This window comes from Rhinolophus hipposideros, assembly GCF_964194185.1.
Source record: "Rhinolophus hipposideros genome assembly, chromosome: 1".
NCBI classification, from domain to species: Eukaryota; Metazoa; Chordata; class Mammalia; order Chiroptera; family Rhinolophidae; genus Rhinolophus; species Rhinolophus hipposideros.
This window is the reverse complement of record NC_138047.1, coordinates 49723041-49749616: the sequence shown is the minus strand read 5'-3', so window position 1 is coordinate 49749616 and position 26576 is coordinate 49723041. Positions and strand designations below refer to the sequence as shown.

Genomic DNA, 26576 nt, shown 5'->3' with positions numbered 1-26576 from the left:
ACACTATTCTTCCACTAGTACTGGTTCACTGAAGGACCACGGTGGGCCATGGGCAGTATTTTCATTTCCTTTCCTGTAAAGCTTCATCAGTAATATTCCCTATTTCATAGGGTTTTCCTTCAGGTAAATGAGAAATGTGAATATTTTGTCTAAAACAGACAATATGAAATTTGGTTATTAAGGAAAAGTGATTTAAAAATAGAATAATTGAGCCAACAAAAAAATGTTAAATGGTAAGTTTTGCTCTGAAGATATATAATCATGTAATTTATTTCACAACTAGCTATGCATTCTAAAATTCTATTTTATATTACTCCATAATTTCAATGATAAGAAGACGTCTTTTTCTAAAGCTCTAAATCACATTCAAAAAATAAGTGCCACTCTTTAGTAGAAAGTGCAAAATCGTTTTGCATTTGGAGTTTCCAATCCTATTAGGTAAAAGATTTCAGTTATCTCCAGTCTGGCTGGGTAGTTACATAAAGGCTGTCTCTTTTTTAAATGGATTGCATTGAACTCCTTTTCAGAATCCATGCCAAACAAAACCTGATCAGAAAAAATTAGAGTGTGAAAGCTTTGAAATTCACACTCTTCTTGTCACCAACATTTACATGTTTTTATTAAATGAAGTTAACATTAACACATTTTTACACACACATCAGGCAAAGTGCTTTCCTTAGTGGAAAACAGTAAGTTCTCATAAAAATGCTTTCTAGATATCTTGCTTTTGTAAAAATAAAGCATACCTGCAATGTTATAAAGTGAGATTTTGTTACATGATTACAAAACTTATTTGGGTAGAACTTGTGAAGTAGATGATTTCAATGAATTCTAACAATATATTGAAAATATGGCAGTTAACATGTTCAGGCCTACCCTACTATATTAAATATATAGATTACCCAAAACTTCTTCTATCCTATGTGTTAAAACTTGCTCCAGATAAAATAGGTTGATAAGGATATCTGTTTTTACTGGCAGCAGTTTGGCTAGGATACTCCACATAAGTTGATTTGCTGGGTTACTCTAGTATAAACTATTCTCAGTCTCTTCACTTAATCAACTTCAAAGTTGTGCTTCAGCTAACAATATTTATTTTAATCTGAAACTTACACACATTTCCTCACTAACTATTCTATCTCATTGGTGGTATTAGTCTTTGATAAATAGAAACTATGAAAGCAAAAATTGCCCTCTTTCCAGCATTTTTGGGGAAAATAATGTGTAACAGTGGACCAAGCAAAGGTGACTGATGCTCTAATATCATTATTATTGTAGCCTAACTATACTCAAATATCTGACAAAGTCACTAGGTTGCTTCCCACCATCAGGCAGCCTAGATTTGGTTTCCTCTCAGTAAAGAACAGTTAACTCATTCATTTCCAATCAACTGCTTGCCAGCGTATTCATGTACACATACACAGATATAGCTGCTTAATGTTGCTGACTACTTAACTCCCAAGATTATTTTACAAAGCCATGAATAGCTGTTTATTAATTCTCCCTTGAGAAACCATTTGTTCAAGTATCCAGTATACTATATATGTTGTACGTGTTAAAGAATAAAGTACAAACATTCTCATTAGCAATGAGTAAAACAATAAACTAAAATTTCATATAAAAAATCATATTTTCCTTTAGATCAAAAGCCTAATCCTTGAAATAGTGATCTGGAATAATAAGAGTAATGTATAAATGATAGTTATAATAGTTGATATTTATGAAGCATTTGCAAACCACCAGGCACCCATGTAATGAAGCTGGGAGAGATATTATTATTATTATTACAACTATTTTTAAGAGGAAAAAAACCTAAGGTTCAGAGAAGTTAAGTAAATGTCTAAGATAACAGAGCTGGTAAATTGAAGAGTTCAGATTTGAAGGCAAGTTTAGATTCTAAAAGCTGTGTACTTATCCTTTAGAAAATAACTGCTAGTATGATTTTAATTTTCACATGTGAATGTTATTTTTATTGTCCCACCTCCATGAGTTTTCAGCCTAACAATCAGACTGTCTAAATACAATTTCCTCTGCATTACATGTAATGACTATCATTACAGTGATAGTCATGTTTTCACTAGTGCCATCCACATTATGGGAATCACCCTGTTCTAGTAATCTAGATTTTCAAGAGTTATTATGTACTCATATCCTTTATTATCAAAAAATATACACTGGGTATAATTCAAATTTGAATCTGCAGAATCATGACACTCAGATGACTTCGAAAATTTCTTTGTCCTTCCCCATGTCTTCCTAGACATATTCTCACTTTTATGTGATGATATACAACATGTGTCTCTTTTTGCACCATGCTGCTTCCATCTCTAAGTACCACATTGAATCTGGCCTCTTTTCCTTTCTTTCCCAGGCTCAAACACATCCATAGCCTGTACCCAAGAAGCCATTCATATATATATATATATACAGACACACACATATATATGTATACATACATTTATATATACATATATACAAATATAAATATAATGTCTATATATGTGTGTATATATGTGTTTGTATGCATACACACATACACACACACACACACACACACACACGCACATCCCTTACTACTGTAACTACCTGCTTTCCACATCTAGGCCACAAATGCCACATCTGGAGATTGCCTAAACTTCTATCCCCTGGGAATGATGGAGGTGCCTGTGAAAGGCAGAAAGACTGGCTTCTTGCAAAGTCTGTGCCACACTTTTTCAACAATAAGCAGTTCTGAGAGGATCCAAAGTCTCATGAAAAATTTCTTGAACATTTCATTCAGCTTGTACTGATCACCCCTTCCTTAAAAATATCACTAAACTCCTCATTTTAATAAAATGTTCTTTTCTTTGGGCCTTGACTCCTCCAACTCTAAGAGCTGACAGTCCCAAGGAACTGGTGTATCCTCTACACTCCCTGTGGCCACTGCCACCAATATATAACTCCCTCTTCTGAAGGAAAGAAAGCTAAAGCTTCCATACATATCAATGTAATGAAAACAGATGCTGAGAGAATGCAAGTATGAAGGTAAAGGCTTCTGGTCTTCAAGTGAGTCAGCCAGAAGTATTGTTCTACTGTAGTTTTTGTTAAACTACTATAGCTTTTTCTACACACATGCTTAACTGAATCCAACACTATCTGCAATTCCTAAAATCTTTTCTAGTTCCAATGCTATATTAATACCACTAGTACTCATTGTGAGCCATGTGAAAAATCCTGCCTTTTGCTCCTCTTGTGATGATTTATACATCCCCACAGATGTTTTCAGACACTTTGTCCTGAACAGGTTTAGGATGCAGCCTTGTTTCTTTTCAACCTTAGATATATTCTCTCTACTTTTGAGAGTCAGAGCAATTTATTAATTTTTTTAAAATTAAAGTTTATTGGGGTAACAATTTTTAGTAAAGTTACATAGGTTTCAAGTGTATAATTCTGTAATCATCATCTATATATCACATGGTGTGTTCACCACCCAGAGTCAGTTCTCCTTCCATCAGAGCAATTTAATGATAAAGGTATAAATTTGAATGAAATGTCAAAATCATAACCAATTAAAATAGGACTATAAAAAGCCAACATTAGTTCCAAAGATATGCTTATACCACCTTTTTGCACCAATTTAAAAAAATCTTTACAATTATTCTACAGATTTGATGGTCTATATAATTATATTGTTCTGCTAAAAAAATAGAAATCCCCATCTGGTTTGTAGTTCTTATCAGAAAAAGGAAACTCTTCTTCTAAAACTCTGAAGCTTTATACAATCCCTTCTCTAAAGACTTTTCTATTTAGAAAACTTGTCAAACTTGTTTTATACACACTGTCTGTAACTTCAATTTTTTCCAAGCCTGACCCAGGAAACATCAACTGCAACATGAAATGCGCTTAATTTTATAATAACACTCACCCATGATATGAGACTAAAATGAAGATGCTTTTCCTCTTCACCAATTCCAGATACCCAGAGTTAAGTGTGACTTTCATTTCTTTGTAATTTCATATAATCTGGAGGATACATGCCAGTGTGAAGACATAATTGTAGGACTCTCCTCAGTGGCAAACATTAAGAAACTTAGAAAATAAGAATAATTCTGTCATGAGAAAGACCTCTCTAATTAGAGAAATTCTTTCAAACTGCCTCTCAAAAAAGTGAAATTTATTAGGCTCCTATAAAATATGTTCTTAAATTTTAAAGGTAAAATTGAAAAAAATTTAAATAATTTAAGAGTGGACCAAATTAAAGGGCTCTGCAAATGAGGCAAAGAAACAGGAGAAATAATAACTAGAGTGTCTATAATCTAAGAGAAAATTCTTCATGCTAATGTTTGCCTAAAGCAGACTTGAAATTATGCATCAATTAAAAGAAAATATTTACTAATATGTAAATATATATTTTAAGTTACTTATATACATATATGGGAAAGTTAAATAGGATCCTACATTTTGACATACTGGATTTTAATTGTTCAAGTAAGTTTTTAACATTTAAGAAAGCAAGATTTATGTACGTGTATTTACAGGTTAGATTTCTTACGGACCTCAACAATATTGAATGATATAATCATTGAGATTCAGAAGACAGAAATATGTAGCAATTAACCTTATGACCATTTTATGTCACTTTCCCATGAAATGTAAATGTACACAATCACGTAACACATGTATACAAACTTTTCACAAAATCCTTACGGGATTTAAATTTTCAATTAATTAAAAGGTAGTTGACTTTCATCTCAGAACTCCCATTATGATGCATCACAGACAAAAGACATTCAATGAACATTTGTTGAATAAGTGAATAAATAAAAGTTTTAAAAAATTTAATGGCATTAAAAGGAAAATTAATTTTTTTTCTCACAGTGGATGGAGATTGTAGTCACAGGAAATTTTATCTTATATGCAGCCATTTTTTTATTATAGCTTCCAAAATCAAAATACATTTGGAAAAAAAAATTAGTACTTGTTCTAAACTTTCAAAAACTTTTTGTAGTTTACAGCTTTTATTATTAAAGGTTATAGTGCTAGTGGATCAGATAGTTACAGACCCACATAGACACACAGAGACACAAATACTTTGAAACACATACAATTATGGAACTTAAAGGAATTATATATATTCTTAAAAATAATCATATGCACATTCACAAAAAAAATCGAAGTTTTCTCAAGTAAGAATAATTAGAAAATTTAACTAATAGTTTTTATGAGTTAGACAATTTTTACAAAAAAATTCAAGTATGAGTTATCAACAATGAGTATGTACATATATATTCATTAACAAAATCCATAATACTGTTTCTCAAATTATGAATTGCATAAATTCCAGGATTACTTTTTAAATTAACTTCTTGGTGTTCTAAATAAAAAATTTTGACGTAGAACAATGTCCTCTAAAATAGCTTATTTATGTCTAAAAACCAATAAAACTTCTTTCCTAAGTGCCTTTTTAAACATTGAAATATCTTTGTTTTATCTTTTGTGATTTTATAAAATTTCTCTTCATTAAATGTTTCCTATTTGAAAATTGGATAGGAAAGTACATAACGTGTATTTTATATTTATTCTTAGAAGAGATCCATTTTAAAATTTCATATGAAATGTTAAAAGTGGCTATAAATGAATAAGCCAGAAAAAGTTCCTTCATTTTAAAAGAATACATTGTGTATGCAACATTATAATACGAATTAAAAGCTTTAAAAAAATCAGTGACACTGCCAATAATAAACATCAATTTTCACTTTCTCATATTCTCTTCCAGTTCTTATCTAAATAAATATATATATACATACATACATGTGTGTATATATATACATATATATACATACATACATATGTGTGTGTATATATATATATACACATATATAATTTTACTTGGTTTATAATCATAAGTGTTGGTTAACAACCTGTTCCCTGTACACAGAGGGCAAGGAAGGATGAAAGAAAGATGCAGACTACTTCAGATTTGTAGGTGGCAGATTTAATAAGCAAGAGAACTTATGAGGCTTGGTTTGAGCAGCAGCAATAGGATAAGATCTTAGCACCCGCCCACCAAAATCTTACAAGTTTGTATCTTAACTGAGTTCACGCATGTATTTAGCCCAAATCACTTCAACAACGTGTTGTTCTCTCAAGGCCGCATCCTTGAGGATGGCTCCCACCATGGGACTAGTGGGCAGAACTTACGTTCCAAAAGGGGACGTGGGGGTGGGGGTGGGGTGGTGAGGAGCCTCTGATGGCTGGAGTCCAGCTCATGAGTCAACTGGTGGCCATGTCCTCTCGATGATGAAATCCAACAACACATAAAACAATTTTGAATTCTGCCTTATTCACTTTATATTTTTAATATCATTTTATATCGCTTCATGATAATTATCAAAAGGTTTTAAGTTCTCATTTTGTTTTCATTTCAATGCATCAGTTAATACTGTTAGAAAAAAAAAGAAGTTTTTAAACCTTTCTCATTTCAAGCCAGTGGTTGTTGATTTTTAATGATAGCTTTTCAAGTGGATTCTTAAGAGTCCTAATAAACAGAAGGGGTGGAAAGTACAATATAGTTGACCCTTGAACAACATGGGTCCTTGAACTGGGAATGGGCCCTTTTACATAAAACATTTTTTTCAATGCAGGGGGCAGGTTTTGCACCTGCAAATTCAACCAGTAGTGAACCAAAATATATTTTCACATGCCCAGCCATGATGGTTTCCCAACGGTAGTTTCCCAACCTCAGATTCCCAAACACAGATTGAAGATACAGTTGACCTCTGAACAACATGTGGCTTAGCGGTCCCAACCCCAGCACATTGGACAATTCACATAAAACTTTTGACTTCCTCAAAGCTTAACTATAGTCAGCCCTCTATATCTTCAGATTCAACCAACCGTGGTTGGGAAACCACACTGCAAATGCAAAAATACTGTTTTTCGTCAGTGGTTTGTTGAATCTGGCAGATACAAAGGGCCTACTGTATTTATTGAAAAAGATCCATGTGTATCTGGATTTGCCTAGTTCAAATCTATGTTGTTCATCAGTCAACTGCACTGTTTTCGATCTGAGGTTCATTGAATCTGTACTGCAGTTCGTTAAGTTTGGGGGGAGTCAAACATTACATGTGGATTTTTGGACTGGGGGTTGTGAGGGGTCAGTGTCCCTACCCCCCAACCCTTGTGTTGCTCAAGGGTCAACTGCACTTTTAGTTTTTGAAAGTGTTCTACCATACATCATCACAAATATTAAATATAGAGGGAAGACACTTTTGAACACATAAAATTATGGAATGTAAAAGGAAACAGTTGTAACTTTGATATAACCTCTTTCAATGGCATCTTCCATCTACATAATTTCTTAAAGCTATCACCCTGTTTTTCCTTGATGCTTCTACACATCTCATTGCTTAAAAACAAACTTTTATGAAATCCCATTTTTGCATAACTTAAAGGCTGCCTTTTTTAAAGCTCATACTCAAACTTGCTACTCTAGTTGATATAATTTCTTGCCATAAATTCAAGTATGCCCCCCCAAAAGTAATTTTCTTAATTACATCTCTTTTCAAATCCTCGTGCTGCCTAATGGTGGCAACTATACATTCTCTTCTTGGTGGAAGTCATCATTTCACTGTTTTCATAGACAGTTTGGGGTTTCCTTAGGCAAGTTACCATACCCCTCTCCCTTCTCTAAGTTTCAGGTGACCTAGCTGCATAGTGCCAAAGCCCTGGGGCTGAGGGGCTGATCTCCAGTCATCATTTAACCAGTCAGTCATTGTTTGAGACACACATTGCCTCCTCTGGGCTGCAGGCATTATCAGCCTCTCCACACTGTCCTCTTAGAAGTCTGGGTTCTCATCTTGTCTCTGACTCAGATTCAACAAATCATGCTGCTAGCTGCTGGCACATTCCCCACCAGGTCAGCCAGCTTTCTCACAGTCACTTCTGCATACTTCCTAGAGGAAAAGAATAACTGGCACACTAACCCTCATGACTCCCAGTCACTATCAGACTCCACAAGGCTACCTCAGGGTCCCTCTGCCTCAATACACTGTGAAGTCTTTCTACTCCAGGGCTCAAGTGCTGTGATGGCACAAGGCACTCAGCAAGGTTGTCATTTTCCCACTTCAAACATGAAGGCAGACATGAGAACTCTCTACTTTCAGAACCCTCCATACTTATTTGAATTTTATTATTTCTACTCTCCAGAACTAACCCCGAATTGAGGGAGAAGTATGAGAAGGGTTGAGAGGTCACAGGACCTTTTCTCAGGCTCTCACTTTAGTGCTTTCCTCTTACTCTATTACCTCTTCCAGTCCACAGAACGTTATGTAGTCTGGTCAGGTGGGGAAAAAATTTACTCTGAACATTAAAGTATTTTTCCAATTCTACAGCATAAGCTTGGCTATCAGCTTAAAATAAGAGTGTAATACGTATATACATATATATATATATATATATATATATATATATATTCAAAAAAGTATATAATATGTTGCTATCGTGTTAAGAGAACATTTTAAAATAAGCACAAATGCATTTACTATAAGAAATAGAACATTTTCAGTACCCTTGAATCCCTGCGTAAGAGATCAGTTTTTAATAATTAAAAGAATCAGGCTCTTCTGATTAAAAATAAACAAGTTTTATTTTAAGATATTGATTCTACCACATGCTTAAAGAGCCTATTTGAAACTGACTACATTTCTGCTATAACAAGATTCATTTGCTGACAGTTAACTCAGAATGCTGTGTGACAATGTGAAGTGAGGGAGAGTCATAGGATCAAATGGAATTACCAGGAGAAAAAATTCACAATTTTATTCTAAGCACTTGTTTTGCTTTCAGAAAAAAAGGAAAACGTCACAAAATAGATCAACATGATAGTGTCTCAGATATTTTATCTCAGCTGTCACATCTTGCCTTCATCCTGTTCTTGTGAGAAAAACATTTCCATTCCTTCAACCACTCTTTCCATGGTTTCCAACCATGTCGTGATTCCAGCTTTTCTCCTCTGGTTTTGCACTATCTTATTATTATTCCTCTAAAACTGCAGCACCCAAAATTACATGTACTCATAATACTTCGATACGGTCCAATCACTGTGGAAACAAGTGGGACTACTACTTCCTGTGATTTGGAATGTGTACTTCTATTATTGAGATTAGCAGTTGGGGAAGTTTTTAAAGCAGCAGCATCGTACAGTTAGATCATTAGGTATTTGCACTTCTGAAACACAATGTTTCCCTCCTTTTGTACTTATTGTTTTAACTTTACTACAAAATCATATCATTAATATGCAAATAATATTATATTATGCATCATCTATTTTTCCCAGAATTTTACAATTTCACTTATTAGTTTTATTTTGATTTGGACCCTATCATTTTAGCTACTCCTACAAATATATTTTTCTAAATTGTCGATTAAAATATTAAATAGAACAAGGGCAAAGGAGAATACATACTAAATAACTTTAGTTTATATCCAGTTATTAACACTACTTAGAGTTGTTTAACAAGCTTGGAAGTGACCCATTATCACACAGTTCATTGTTTGCTATATTATACACCAGGGTGTTATAAGGTGCCTTTGTCAAAATTGTACTTTCTTGAAAGCATTTATCAATGTTCTTGATTCCTCAACTCCATCACTCCCCACTTTCAATCATTGAATTATATCATTTCTCTTGACTGAGTTGAGAAATCTCCACCCACTGCCTTAATTCAAAGCACTTGACCCTGGCTGAGCAAAATAACTTTCTAGCTGTTTGCTTCAGGCTCCATAATCCAATCTGATTTCCACATAACAAGCCAGAGTTACTTTAACCAAATGTTAATCTAATCATATTTAAACTCTTCATTAGCACTGCATTGTTCTAAAGTTAAGTCCAAATTCCTTAAATATCCTTATAGAGCCATTTCATCTTCCATCAGCTTCCTCTCCCAACACACAGACCTGCACCCTCTAGACCTTGGTCAAAGCACACGGGGGGTAATCTTCAGTCACCCCAAATTGCAATTCTTTCTCTTGCATTTTACTGGGCTTATTCCATTTTTACATAGTGTTTCATGAATGCCCCATCTGGGTTTATTTTGATATGTTTTAATCTCCAGTTTGACTGCCTACATTGCAAGATTATATTCACTGTAGGATATGATTTCTAGTTCTATAATTAACCTAGGGCCAAAGCCATAGCAGGTGTGCAACACATTTGTTTTAAAGACTTTATTTTTTAAGAGCAGTTTTAAGTTCAGAGCAAAACTGAGAGGAAGGCACAGAAATTTCCCATGTATTTCCTGCCCCACTTGTGCTTAGCCTCCTCTGTTACCAACTTTGCTCACCAGAGTGATACATTGGTTCCACGTGATGAGCCTACACATCATAATCACACCAAGTCTGTAGTTTACCTTATAGTTCAGTCTTGGTTTTGTACATTCTATGAATTTGCAATTACAAATGTATAATGATATGTACCAATCATTATAGTATCATACAGAGTATTTTCACTGCCCTCTGTGATTTACCTATTCATCCCTCCCTTCCCCAACCCTTGGCGACCACTGATGTTTTTACTGTCCCCATAGTTTTGCCTTTTCCAGAATGTCATATAGTTAGAATCATACAGCATGTATCAGATTGACTTCTTTCACTTAGTGATATGCATTTAAGTTTCCTCCATGTCTTTTCATGGTTTAAGAGCTCACTTCTTTTTAGTGCTGAATAGTATCCGATTGTCTTACCACCACTGCTTATTTATCTAACGTACGTTTCTTGATCAATGAAGGAAGAGCTATCCTGTATCAGAATACTTTTTTTTTTTTGATCACCGAAGACCATTCTACGACAATAATTCAGGAAGTTTCTCATTTGATTCTTGGTCTTATGTACTCCAAATCACATTAGATTTAGGTGGAACATCCCATGAGTTTATAAGCTTCAGATGACAAAGCAGTATATTTTGAGGAGTGCATATGGAGAAAATAGGATTGGGCGAAACTTGAAGGATGAGTAGGATTTACACAGACAAATCAAAGGGAGAAGAATATACTGGATATCTTGAAGACAAGGGTAAAAGCACAGAGTCTGAAAAGCTCAAAATAACACAATTAGAGTGGAAATTTTTTAAGAATGTAAAAAATCTAATCAAAGTCTTATTAATAACTGATAAAAGAATTGCAATTACTATTCTTTTTCATTCTGATAGAAATATTATTTCTCTGACAATCTTTCCCTTTCCATGTTTTGGGAAGAAAGAGGTTGCACAGGTAAAACAATGATTCTACTTGATCATATACTGAAGTTGAGTCTCTAACAAAGACTGTTACCCAAGGAAGACTTCTCTCCCAACATAACTGGATTCTCCCTTACTGCTGGTCTGTCTCTGGCCTCTGGCAAATTCTCTCTCTTCCATGTGACTAAACATTAGGATGTGTCCTATCTAGTCTCTGCACCAATATTGAAATTGGCTGCCAATACCCAGAATGCTATCCAAAACTTGAGAAAATTACTAGTTAAACCTAGATATTTTTTCTTAAATAAAAAGAGAAAACACCCTTTGGATTTGGATTTCAGAGAATGAAAAAAATCTTTAATGAGTGCTACTATTAGGGTAGCTGTAAAAATTTCAGGAAGGAATTAATGAAAGGATGATATATGTGTTGAAAGAGACAAGAGCGTTATGAGTTGGAGAGCATTCAGATTCTAATGGAGGGTTAGAGCTTGGATGGCCATTGGCCTTCCACCAAAAAGCAATAACAAAACTGCCAAAATATTTGGAAGTGGATTCTAGGAGTGAGAAGAGTAGCCACTCGTCTCCCAAATCACAAAATGCAAAAACTGGGATTCACTGCCCTTCTCAAACCAGATGACCCTATTGATTCCCCAGTCACAACAACTGAGAGTTTTAAATTTTGCCTCCACTCGGGCTATGTGATTATTTATTATTCATGGAGTAGCATATATGCAGCTCATGGTTTTCTAATGTAAAATTAATTAGCAAATGCTCAGAAAGCACTTTGAAGATGAAAAGTTGTGTGAGTGCTAAGTATTATCATTATATTATTATCATCAAACACATAAAAGTCACAGGATCTCGTAAGCTAAATAGGTGGAGAATGACTGTGCTGTGCAGTACTCGAGGAGAAGATGACAAAGGGACAACCTCCGCAGAGAGATCGGGCATGGACACCTTTGCAGAACAGGTGGGCTGACAGGGGGTGGGCTGCAGGACAGACTGCCATTGCTCCTTGGGTAAACTTTCTGAAGGGACTTAGTCAAAGTAGCTTCATTTGTATTTTAAAATTCTTAAAAACAATTTCATCCCTCAACCTTTTTATGGAAATAGGAGCAACAGAAATCATAATAAAGGAAAACCAAATGAATAAGATGATGAAATTTAATCATTAGAATCTGTTTTGCTTGTTAATTTTTCTAAAATATCTTTCCATCACTTTTAGACCATTCATGAAAAGTGTGTGTACAATTGCTGAAGTAAAATTGGGGGATTTTACTTTTTAAAAGATCATTTCACTTTGAAAATGGCAACAAGATGCATCTATTTCTAATGGTGTAGAGATAATATTTATGCTCACGGTATGCTATTTTAACTATAGAAAGTGGTAGAGCAAAGTTTAGGTCCTAGTTTTTAATTATTGAAACATCATAAGGCTTCATTGCTATCCATTTGTAGTGGTGTGATTTAACGTTGTAGTTGGAAACAAGAACAGCAACAAGAGGAGAGGACTTTATTTATTCCCATTAACAGTGCTGTAAACTCAGATAGCAATTGGACTGAAAAGTCAAAGAGATGTGCTGACTGGTTCCATGGCACACAAAGATGGACAAATAATTTTTATGTTGTGATTCTTAAGCTAAACAAATTAACTCACAAATATAAATGTTCATGTACACATTGCAGTCTTTCCTGGCAATTTAGCAAAATGCATGCCTTGATAAATCCATTGAGCCTGACCCATATGTTTAATAAAAATTTTAGACAACTTTTCTGGTTTTGACATCTTGCCAACATCTAGATTCAAGGTGAAGAGTATAATATTGGACAGAGTGTAACTTCCCAACAAACAACTTGAATAATGTCATTTTACACATATACTTTAATATTTAGCTTAATCAGCTATAAGAGAACCCTTGAAAAATTTTCCATAAAATTAAGTTATTGTTAATCATTTTGATTTAATTAACAGAAACTCTAGTAAATATATTTGATCCTGGCTTCTAAGTAATGTATTCTCTATCCTTCATGTTAACTTGCTATGCTTTTTATGCTCTATAAAAAATATATGAGAAATCGTGTAGACAGAACCTGATTTCATTCTTTTAAGGAATTAATAATTTTTTAAGTACAACTCACCATTAAAGCCACTGTTTCTAAAATCTCTAAGTAATCCTTGATACCCTTACAATCTTATCATTATTACATCTGAATGGCTTCAGGATAATATTGGTGAAAAAATAATACCCTTTGAAAATTAAGGCATGTTGCTGAAATCAACGCATATTTTTTCTATTCCTCACTTTAACTCCCTCCCAAGACCTAATTTCTGTTGACTAGTAAGCAGTCTATTTTTCCACCAACATTCCACATAATAACTCTTTGGAAAAAAATGGAATGTGTATGTCTGACATTATTTTTAGAAAATGCTTTAAAGAATATAAAGGATGACAAAGTTGAGGTTTCCTTTTGAATTAGAAACACACATACAAACACACACACACAAACACACACACAGGAACTTTTTGGGTCCACAATAAATAAAATGCTGATAATAACCAAAGGAGTAATTTCTACCTAGAATGTGTATCTACCCTAGATTTGAAATGTCCTAAAGAGAAAATATTCTACAATTTCCCCTTCTCTAGAATTAGGAAACCAGAATGAGTGATTTGCAGAGTCCCTTCCAGCTCCAAAAGGCTGTGCACCTCTCATTCCAGGAACTTCACACTGGAGGGAAGTTTGAAGTCAAATAATCCTCCCTAATAAACAAATTCTGGTCTACAAAAATCACTGTTGCATCACCTTACAGACAAATAAAAAGGAGAAACAATAAATGAAGTTTCTCTGTGTACCTATAGGTTGAAATATTGTAAAATTGCCAATAATTTTTTTGATCTACAAAAGCAGCATTTTTGTATGGTTTAATCTATTAGAATAACATGGTTGAGAAGAATAGGAAAATACATTCCAAATATTTGCCACATCAAGTTTCAGACTCCATTTATCAAATTTTCTTTGAGGCTTATCCTACTGCAAGATGTAAAGTACACAAACATACACTTATAGGTATGAAAAAGCTTGCTTTAGGATAACATACTCATCGATAGGAAATTAAGTTACGAGGGTTCTATCATATCATTTACTCAGTTTTCTTTCCAAAAATTTTACACTCTATTTATTCTTAATAAGTTAGTTGGTCAGATTGGGGAAAAGTGTTTTCCTCTAAATTTTTACTTGGTAAGATGTCTTCTAGGTTTTTTCTAAATTTTAATTATTATGGACCCAAAAAGTTCTTGGGCATCATACTTCTACAGAAACATTAAGATATCAATTTTTATGTGCATGGTGCAAACATAATTTGGACAAAATAAATTTAAATTGTCAAAGTTTTTTTTAAAGTAAAACGAAATTTCTTAAAGATTTAAACTTGGAAACTGGCATTGGAATCTAGTTAATATTATCTGTTCAGTAAATATCATCTGTTCAGGGAATGACTCTTAACTAAGAATTAAATTTCCTATAAGATATTTGGTTCTGTTTTCAAATAAAAATTCAAATATAGGTGCTTCAAACTAATCAACATTTGTATAGTCATTTCAATGTGTGTTAATTATGTATGCTGATTATGCAACATTATATATATATCTCAGAGACACCTTACACAGATATATATATATATACATATATATATATATGTATGTATATATATATATATATATATATATATATATATATATATATATATAAACCTACCTGGAGTATTGTATATATGGATATATAATACACAAAATATAAAATGTAAATATGAAGGATTGATATTAAATTAATATGAAATATGAACCAAACATAAAATATAAAAATATATTATGGGCTGAATTTTATCTCCTCAAAATTCATATGTTGAAGCCTTAACCCCCCATACTTCAGAATGACTAATAGTTGGCGATACGGTCTTTAAAGAGGTAATTAAGTTATAATAAGGTTATGAAGATGGGACCTAATCCAATATGACTGGTGTCTTTATAAAAAAAGGAAGTTAGAACACAGATATATACAGAGGGAAGACCATGTAAAGACACAGGGAGAAGACAGTCATCTATAAGCCAAGGTGAGAGGACTCAGGAGAAACCAAACCTGCTAGCACCTTTATCTCAGACTTCTAGCCTCCAGAACTGTGAGAAAACAAATTCCTTTTGCTGAAGCTGCCCAGTGTGTGGTACTGTGGCACTATGCTATGGCAGCGCTTGCAAACTAGTATGCTATTTAATATAATATACAAAACAAAATTAATTTTACAGTTCTTGCATTTTACATTTATTAGTAATCTTGCACATCATTGTACACCCCTTGCCTAGCCCAATCTCTTGCACATAGAAAATGCTCAAAAAGCATGATTGCAATAAATTATTTAACTTCTAATGATACATTTCCTCTGTTTATGCCAAAGATTTAATGCCTATAAAAAACCCTATGAGTTTGTTCATAATGATGAATAAACACCCAGAGTTTTTGAAGGCTATTTTGATTAAGGCATTAAAAAGACTGACTTGAGCCTTAAAATATTAATTTACTCTAAATGTAAATAGTTGAAATATACCATTAACAGACAGATATTTACTGAATGGTTTAAAAATATAACCCAATCATATGATGTCAACAAGGAACTCACTTTAAATATAACGATACATAGGCAGGTTAATAGTAAAAGGATGGAAAAAGACCTATCATACATTATTCAAAGAAAAGCAGACGTGATTATATTAAAATTAGATAAAGAAGTAGACTTCGGGACAAAGAAAATTACCAGACAGAAAAAGACATTGTATATTGATCAACGAGTCAATCCACCAAGAAGACATAGCAGCCCTATAAGTATATGTAGTAAATAACATATCACCAAAATACGTGAAGCAAAAATCAAAAGAGCTAAAAGGAGAAATTTAAAAATTCAAAATCATAGTTGTAGACTTCAACACCCCTCTCTCAATAAGTGTTAATTAACCACACAGAAAAACGATATAGAATAACTCAACAACACCATTAACCATAGGATCAACTCAATATTTATAGAAAATTCTACCCAACAACAGAACACATTGTTTTTAAGGGTCCATGGAATATAGGCCAAGGTAGATCATATGCAACGTCATGAAACAAGCCTCAACACATTTAAAAGAATTTAAATCATTTATAGTACATTTTCCAATCATAATGGAATGAAACTAGAAATCAATTTTTAAAATGATAACAGGGATATCTCAAAACACTTGAAAACTAAGCAACACATTTCTAAATAATCCATGGGCAAAGAGGAATTCTCAAAGAAAATCTTAAAAACACATTAAACTAAATAAAAATAAAACATATCAAACTTGAGAGACACAGCTAAAAATAGTGCTGAAATTTTAAAAATATAGCATTAAAAACATGGATTAGAAAAAAATAGTCTCAAATAAATAACCTAAGTTCCCACTGAAAGAACCTAGAAAAAAAAAGGGCAAAATAAACACAAAGCAAGCAGAAGGAAGGAAATAATGAAGAGTAGAAATGAAAACAAACAATAGAAAAAAACAATAAAACAAAATCATGGTTCTTAGGAAAAAAGGCAATAAAATTGGCAAAACTCTAGGATAACTGACAAAGGAAACAAAAGATACAACTTACCAATATCAGGAATTAAACTAGAGGATCTTTCTGCATACCTGTAGAAATCAAAAGTATAATAAGTTTGCATACATTTGACAACTTAGACATAATGGATCAGTTCCTTGAAAAAACACAAATTACTGCAACTTATTCAATATGAAATAGATCTTTTTAATAGACTCACAACTACTAAGAAAGTTGAAATTATAATTTAGAAACTCCCCAGAAAGAAATATCCAGTATGGTTTACGCCAGGGGTGCCAGAGCCGTTCAATATTTAAATAAAATTAATAGAATCCACCATATTAACAAGCAAGAGAAAATTCATGTATTACTCAATCCATATATATGTCCCCAAGTGATTTTTGACAAAAGTATAATGGATCTCCCTAGATTATTTCTTACAACTGCATGTGAGTCTATAACTGTCACAAAATGAAACATCTAATTACATTTTTTTGAAAAATAAACAAATGTCTTCAATTAGGTAGAACATTTTATAAGAAAACTGACCCAGTATCTTCAAGTCAGTGTCAAGAAAAATAAAAAAAGGAGGTGAAGTATACTTATAAAAGCTGCTCTAGATTTAAAAAGAAGAGATGTTAATAACCTAGTACAATGTGAAGGTTTTGATTTGTGTTTTTGTTCAACAACAAAAAAATTGCAAAAGACATTTTGAGGGCAAGTAGAAATATTTGAATGTGAACTTGATTTTAGAGGATATTAAGGAAACATCAGTAGTTTCACTAGGTATGACACAGTTCATATTTTTTAAATGCCACTTTTTTAAAGAGGGAAAATAAAGTATTTAGGGGGCAAATGTCACGATTCAATTATTTTTATGTAAGTACTCTAAAATAGAAAAATACATGAAGTAAATGTTGCAAAAGTTCATAGCTCTTAAATCCATGTGATCGACAAAAAGAGGTTCATTAAACTATTTTCTCTACTTTCATGTATATTTTAAATTTTCCATGATAAAAATAAAACTTCTCTTTCTCAGGTTTTCTTCACCATATATAGTCCTATTTCTTTGCTTCCATTTTCAGTAAATTCTGAAAGAGGGATAAATGGTCACTATCTCTTGTTCCTCTACTTCTATCTCAAACTGTCTCTAACCAGTCTCATGCCCTTCCACTCCTAGAACATATTTCATCAAGGTCACCATTACCTCTATAATGCGAATCCAATGACCAATTTTCCATGTTCATTTGCTCATCTTATTTGAGCCATCAGCAACATCTGACACAGTTGATCCTATTTTTCATTCTTAATACACTTCTATTAGCTTCTAGAACACCGCTTTCTCTTGGTTTTCTTCCTACTCTCACTAGTTGGTTTCTCTGTCTTCTTTGCTGTGTCTTCCTCTATTCCATAATCTCTTAATATGGGAGTGCTGCAGTGATCATCTTTTGGTCTTCTTCTTTTTCTACACTTATTTCCTTGGTAATTTCACCTAGTACTAAAGTCTAATCTATATTTTGATGAGTGCCAAATTTATATCACCAGCCCAGACCTCTATGCCAACCTCTAGACTTGTATATCCAACCTGCATCTCTATTTGGATGCCTAATAAACATCTAAAACATAAAATGAACAAAACTGAATGCATAATCATCCCCCTCAAAACCTGCTATATCAACAGCCTCCCATCTCAGCTGATGACAACTCCATCTTTCAAATCCTCAAGTTAAAGAATTGGAATCCATCCTCGACTCCTCTTTTCCATTCACATTCAACACCAATCCATCAGGAATTCCTAGCAACACTATACTCAAAATATATCCAAACTTCAATCCCTTTTCATCCCCTCCACCTCTACCTCCCTGGTTCAAGCCAGCATCATTTCATCATTTTGTGCTTGGATTGTTGTAATCATTTCCTATATTGTTTCTCTGCTTCCACCCTTATTCTCTATAATGTACTCTCCACAAAGTAGTCAGAGGGATCCCATTAAGAAATTAGACCAGATCATCATAGTCTTTTTCACAAAGCCCTCCAGTCCTCCCATTTCACTCAGAGAACAGGCCAATATAATTACAATGATGCACAAGGCCCTGTGTGATCTGGGCTTTGGTACCTGTCAGACTTAGTCTCTTACTGCTCTTCCCCTCATTTACTGCTCCTAAAGACGAGGCATACCCTCCCTCAGGGCCTTTGTGAACTTGTTCCCTCTGCTTGGAACATTCTGATATCTGTATAGTTAACTGCCTCACCTGTTTCAAGTCTACTCAGATTGTACCTTTTCAGTAGGTCTAACCTGACTACTCTATTTAATATTGCATCCTGCTAGCACAACCTTCTCACACGTAGTCCAACATATGAGTATCTTACATAGCTCTACTTTTTTTCCCATAGAACTCAGTACCATTTTATCAGATATGAATTAGCTTATTATTTATGTCTTTTGTTTGTTGTAAGTTTTTCCTCAGTAAAATGTGACCTTCATCAGGAAAAATATCTTTGTTTCTACAACTATGCTTACCACATACTAAGACATCTAAAAATATTTGCTGAATGAATTTTGATTTTAGTATTACCATTATTATAATGTGTGCTGAAAAATAAGCAGGCCAAATATCATATTTACTAATTCTACATGTTGTTTTCCAAGCTCAGCAGTCTACTGAATCCATAATTAATGTAAAGTAATATACTTTTATATTTAACATCAGATCCATATTTATTTCCAAGACAGTGCTATAGCTTACGCGCGTTAACACTTACTTTCCTGTCCTTTTTGCTCAGAAGAAGAGAGTCAAACACAAAAATGAAACTCACAAGGTGTGGAAAGATTACCCTGGGTATCTTAATAATGGTGATTGCCACAGTAATAATCGGACTCATTGTTTATTTCGTGATTTATGGTAAGTACTTACAATGTCTGGCTTTCCAGTTACATGGAATTACTTTCCCATTATTGGGCAAGTTAGGAACTTTGGGAATGGGAGAAGGAAAAGAGTCAAACAAATTTACTTGACAAAGAAAATTTCTTATGGTTAATAACATTTACTGCAGTATTTGTTCTTTAATGATCTTTGGCTTAGGGCATTCTGGACCCAGAGATAGGGTATGCTCTTTTTAAAATTCCTGGTAAAGATTCAGGTGCTGGGAGTACATTAATGAAAAAAGTAGTCATAGTCTCTACCGTTGTTGAACTTATAACTTTCTGAAGAGATAATGAGTTAAACAAATAACTACAAAAGCCTAGAATCTGGGATTCTAAGCTAAGATTTCTTATTCCAAAACCTATATATTTTTTCTCCATATAATGCTTTCTTCCCATAAAATTATCCCTAAGAAGTATTTTCCATTATTGAGTGATGAAATAAAAAAGAACTGTCAGTACAAATTTTTCTATATATTTGCATGAAATAGAAAAGTTATGGGATCCTCAAGTTTGATTTTTCCTAAAAATATCTCTTTGTGCCAGTTCTTTGTGTCCTGTTCTTGCTACTCTCTTAAACTCACTCTTTCCTAAACTTTTCAAGGATGAGGACCCTTTTATAGAAAAAAACTTTTTTTCCTACATTCCCACAATAATTACTTTGTTGAATAAAAAGACAAACAAGTACTGTAAACTTAGTAATGCTTTTAAATTAACTTGTATTTAATTAATTATATCTACCTATTTTTGAAAATCAGTAATACATATATGTATAAGAATCATTGGTTATCAAGTCTAGAATAATGCCTGGTGTGTATTTAAATATTCATCCCTGGAATCATCTTCTGCTGCCACCATGCCCCTGCCCGTTGTAATTCATGGCTCACAGGTTGGGAACTACTGCTTTAAAACATAGTAGTGTTTTCTTTAAAAAGGAAACAAAACAAAAACATTTAGAGAAGAGGCTGTCTAGCTAAATAAACACCCATTTCAGTTTACATAAGGGGAAAGAATTTACACAGAGAGAACTAGAGCTGTGCACAGTGGAGTAAAGAGGTCATCTACCCAAGAACTAAGTGTTTACTACTGTGCGCTTCATTTTCCATGCATACCCTTCCATAGACACAGATTGCTTGCTTGTGCCAACACAACCATTGGACAGATTGTAATGCCAGCTGCTACCACTGACAGACCAAGAGTCATAGTCAGAGCATGTGCCCATGAACCTCTGAATAAGAGATGCTCACTCAAGACACAAAACCTGCTGCCTTTCATCAAGGGTGTAAAAGTGCCAGAAACTGGAGATAAGAAAAAGATATTTAAAGAGGTTATCTTGGAACATAGGTGAACTGTAATTTCTCATACTATTACAACCACCCCAATATGTGAAGAATGATCTCCCTTTCACATCAAGCTGAGAGATGGGTTTTGAAAGAGAGCAATACGGCCGTAAGAAAACTCTTACAGATTCAGTAACACAGTGAACTAGAGTCTAACCCCCACCCAAATATCTAAAGTGCAAGAGACTTAGAGCTTGTTTAGCAGAGTGAAGAGGAGGTGGTATCCTTGGGCAGTTTAAACAACCAAAGCCTTTGCAACAAACGACACATAAGCGTTTCCTCTGAAATACATAGACCACCCAGGAAAAAAAGCCCCGTCATCTTAGGTCCTGTCCAAGAGACCATGTAGAGTGGTAGTCAAAGTTCAGGTTAAAGAATGGGAAATACCTCCAGTTGTCTAAAAGCTGAGGATGAAGTAAATGCAAGCTGGAATAGTTACATTCGTCTATGTAAGGGAAATTTAGTTAAGACATCTCCAGCAATGAGTGGGAAGGGAATTTCAAACTTCAGAAATACCTAGAAGGATGTTAGTTTTAAAAGTGTATTAGGTTCCTAGAGCATCAAAGTTAGGTGCCAAATTTTCTACCATTCAAGTAAGGTCCAAATTCAGTTCATGGAGTGGGAAAGGAGGAACATCAGGGCTGGTGAGTAAAAAGTTTGGGGAGGGAAAACTCTCAACTTTGTCAAGTTCAATTTTTGATTATTATATATGCCTAGGTATTGTAATTTCTGAATTGAGATCACATTTTGTGGTTTATAGTGACCATAGGACTTACTAAAGAACTTTAAAAATTGTTTTGTGGTTACAGCCTATAAAATATACTTGTTTGAAATACCAGTTTAAATATATATATATATATATATATATATATATACACATATATATATATATACACATATATATGTGTGTGTGTGTGTGTGTGTGTGTGCATATGTGCATAATTACCACTTTCAACTTTATTCTAAAGTAATTCTATGTAGCTTTAGTGGGCCTAAAAGAAACAATTCATGTGAGAATAAATATGGCTCTAAGAACTCACTCTTGAATTTAGTCATAGTAATACCTATTTCCCAGAAATTATAAACTTTAGTGGCTTATAAAAACTTCTACAAAACAAAATAGTCCAAAATTAAATACTTCTGCATCAGAACAATAAGTTTTGTTAATAATGTAAGTTTTCTAAAGTTACAATAAACCTGTAGAAATAAGAATAGAACCTCCAGAGACTGCAAAATACTTTTAAAGTGCTTCCCAATTCCTAGATTGTATTTCTTTTTGTATTTTTTGTATTTTTCTTTTTAAAAGTCATTAAATGGTTTTTCATCTTCAGACTGCCTACCTGATGCCATGATATCTTGTATGAACTAAAAAAATTAAATAAACAAGAAAGATCTTTTTAAGAACCTATATATTTGTCACTAAACAAACAAAATCTCAGTCTGACTAGCCAAATTGTATACTTTTTATCCAAATGCTTGGGCATCATATAGAGGCAGCTTTATGATGTTCCTCATTTGAATTAAACTTCCAGTATTATTTTAAGATTTTCTATTAATAGTTCACTATTCCAGACTCTAAACTTGGAAGCAACCAGCCACCTCCTTATAATAACTATTCTTCTCCTACCAACCCTGCTGATACCTTGATTTGGACTTCTAAAATTGTGAAAGAATAAATTCCTATTGTTTAAAAAAATAACTACTCTTCCTATTGAGCCAGTAATTAGTTAAATAAGGACAGCTGCACAAACCAAAGCAAAGCAAAAATATTCACTCCAGGATACCTGCTTTTTCTGCTTCACATGACTCTATATCCTGATAATGTCATATTTTCTATTTGGTTAACTCTTTAAGAGATAGATGATAGATAAACAGATAGATAAAATGGGAGAAAGAATGAGGGCATCTGAAACTGTAGACAAATTCAACTCAACCAGCATTTGCTGGGTGACTGCTATTAAGTAATTAGTGGTAGGTACTAGGCTAGGCGTGACAATGGGGTATAGCAGTAATGGAGGAAAGCTTCTAGAGCATCACACTCACCCTTGCACTAAAGGTGCTCAGCATCTAGACCAAGGTCAGCACTTTTTCCCTGTAAAAAACCAGATACTATTTCTTTTCCTCTTGGTGAGCCATTATAGTCTCTATTACAACTACTCAAGTCTACTGTTGTAGTGCTGAAGTAGCCAATAAGTAAATAAGTGAACATGGCATGGTTGTTTTCCAATAAAACCTGATTCATAAACACTGAAATTTTAATTTCATATCATTTTTATATGTCATAAAATATTCTTTTCTTAAACTTTTTTTCAACTTTTAAAAAATATAAAAAACATTCTTAGCTCACAGGCCATATAAAACCAGGAGGCAGGCTCAATTTCAGAGTTTTCAGACCCCTGATCTAGAGCAGTGAAACTTAATCCTGGTTGTACCTTAAAATCACCTGGAAAGCTTTTTAAAAAAAAACAGTAGTGCACAAGCTCCACTCTCAAAGATGCTGTCTATAGTGGAAATTGTCATTTTCAAAGCTCCCCAGGTGGTTCTAATATGCAGCCAAGGTTGAGATCACTGATCTAGAGGGAGACAGATACACATAAGACTCAGATACAAATAAGTTCAGAGGTCAGTGGTCCAGGCTCAGTATGTCACTTCAGGATGGCAGGGACCCAGGCTCATTCTATGTCTGTGGGGACAGAGCCAGACGTGCAGTTTCCAGGCTCTCGGCCTTACCTAGAAAGGTGCTGGCTCAGGTAGTAAATGGCCATCAACTGTGACTGGATGGCCATCAGCTGTGGCTAGTTGGCCGTCAGCTGTAACCAGTGAGCCATTGGCCACTAATATAACTGCCGTGGCTACGCTAGCAGAAAATGGGGGCTAGCAAGAAGATGGTGGCTGAGCTGGCAAGCGCGAATTGCAGAGATAGCGGGTTGCGGACAGTGTGGATCCAGCCTCTAGTGAGAATATAGTGCCGCCAGCGAGAATATAATAGTATGAGTCCCCCATCTATGGCTTCGTGGGTGTTCCTTTTTGGCCTCATCATATCCTGCGTTCTTATGTGGGGAGCAGGACCAGAGACTCCGCAGGCCTCCCTGCATGACAATGTCTTTGCTCCACTATGACCAACTTTGCCCAGATCATCTCAATGCCCAAAGTGACTGTGGCAGTTCTGGCTATCATGTCCGCATTCCAGCCAGACAAAAGGTAGAAAAGGAAGAAGAGTGTATTCTCCCTCAGTAAGGAAACATCTCAGTAGTTTGCACATACCACTTTGCCTTCCATTCCATTTGTTAAACCAAATGCATTAGATCACTCTTAGATGTAACAGAGGCAGGTAAATGTAGTTTTTTACTTTTGGGTAACATCTGCTCAGCTAAAAGTCACACATTGTATCACTACAGCAAAAGGGAAGAAATTATATCAATAAATAACACATAGTTTTTCTCCACAGGTTAAAATGGTGAAGGGATTAAGAAATACAAATTGGTAGTTACAAAATAGTCACAGGAATGTAAAGTACAGCATAGAGAATATAGTCATAATGTTGTAACAACTATGTATAGTTCCAGGGGGTACTAGACTATTGGGGTGGGGGAAGATGAGATCACTGAGTCAGTTATATAAATGTCTAACCACTATTCTATACACCTGAAACTAATGTAAAATAAGATTGAATGTCAACTAACTGAAAAAATAATAATTAAAAAATTCTATTGCAGTAGTTTAGACTGTAATTGGTGAGGAAATTGGCCGTTAAGATTGCCAGTAAAGTTTCTGGATATGCATGGAGAAAGTTAATCTTTTTTGCCGATTTTCTCACTACTATTTCAGGATGATATTTCCAAATCTTCCTCTGCTAACTATAAATGGAAACGATTAGCCCCCCAAATAGCAACTTCACTTTCAAATAGGAAATGAAAAGGAAAAACATGAGTCTAGGGAAAAATAATTCCTTCTCAAACTTATTTGCTTTGTTTTCTTGCTTTCAAAGACCAAAATGATAAATATGAGAGTTTCTTTTTCTAGAGTGTCTCTTCAGTGCCAAGTTTAATGTTAACTCTAATAAATTCTGTAAAAGGCATCTCTTTGATTCTCTGGAGGCACGTTTGGGAAAACCTAGCATGAAACACTACCTTCAGCAAGTTTTAAATGTGGGTAACAGAAGCCAAGGATCAAACTGAGGGTATTTAAGGTGATTCATATATTCTAAGATAACAGCTACCAAGAATGAGAGTAATCAGTTGCCACCAGAACCCAATTTTGAGCAAATAAGTCACCATATCTGAGAAAGAGTTAGGTATGGAACCATACAGAAAGAAGTGCACTGATACTGTTATCAGTTAATTATAAGCCCACAATATGTGTATGATCCTGACCGCACAAAAAAATCATATTTCTCATAGGATAAATGGCATCTTAAAAGAAAACTCACCATAAATCCATTTCCTTGAACAACATTTTTAGATTAGTTTTAAGTAATTTTTTAAAAGCACAAAGAGGAGTACTAGAGGAACCTGGCAGAGAGCACCTGACCAAATGAATGAAGTTAACATTGGCTGTAATGGGACAAATTGATATCAGGTCCTTAATGTTTGCAAAGGACACATCACTGCCATGATATTATTGGCCAGAAAAATAAGGAAATCATAATCTAAATCTAATCATGAAAAACATCAGTTTCATTCAAATGTCAAGCCTCATAGAGCACCCATTTTCTGTAATCTCTAATAGTGTATATAAATAGCTAATCTTTCTTTAGCATTCTATGGAGCCCATCTGTTTTAATTACTCTTCTTTTTCAGAAATTTCTGATTTATGCTGGGCCATTAGCACTATCCAAATTAGATATGCATTTTCTTAATCCTGGTCTACACAGAGCTGATGGAACATTCAGATGGGACCTAAACACTACATTCTCCTTCTTCCTGCTATCCCAAGACCCCACCTCATCCCACATAGGAATCTTGGATATCACCACATTTCCACATTAATCTGTCATAAAGAACATTTTTCAAAAGTTACAGCTCATTAATTCATTGGAATTCAGTGAAAATTGTTCAAGGCATAGCAGAAGTCTGAATGGAGAAAAGGGAGAGAAGGTGCTGGGATTTAGAGTATGCTAAAGAGTTAAAGTTGACTTTCATAGAAAGAGAAGGAGGAAAATGTAGTTGAAAACAAACTTGTTAAGCAGGAGCACCAGAGGTACAGAAGTAAATGTTTGCATGTTATAAAACTATGGCATTTCAGGAAAATAAGAGGACAGAGCCCCTGACCAGGACATGACATTTACCTGAGAACCTTCCATTTCTTCCTCTTCTCTTCCTTCTCTGGGTTTCTTCTTCAGGTAAGATTACATGGAGAAATCACATCTGCATCTTGAGAATATGCCGTTAAAGGCTTTGGCATACACCCTTCACCTGAAACCACCATCGCCACAAGCAGAAGGGCCTTAAAATGCAGGAAAGTTCACCCTTCCTTGTTCATTATCACA

The 26576-nt window shown here is 34.2% G+C and overlaps 1 protein-coding gene across 1 annotated transcript in view; it reads left to right on the top strand.

The window, feature by feature from the left end:
- Nucleotides 1-12126: 12126 nt before the first annotated feature.
- Nucleotides 12127-26576, top strand: part of LOC308499233 (transmembrane protease serine 11C-like) — a gene marked incomplete at both ends in the record, with an annotated part of 62272 nt that continues 47822 nt past the window's right edge. The window contains 2 exons of the mRNA XM_081052243.1: nucleotides 12127-12182; nucleotides 19610-19728. Of these exons, the coding sequence (XP_080908369.1) occupies nucleotides 12127-12182; nucleotides 19610-19728 (175 nt within the window). The remainder of the gene's footprint in view (nucleotides 12183-19609; nucleotides 19729-26576) is intronic.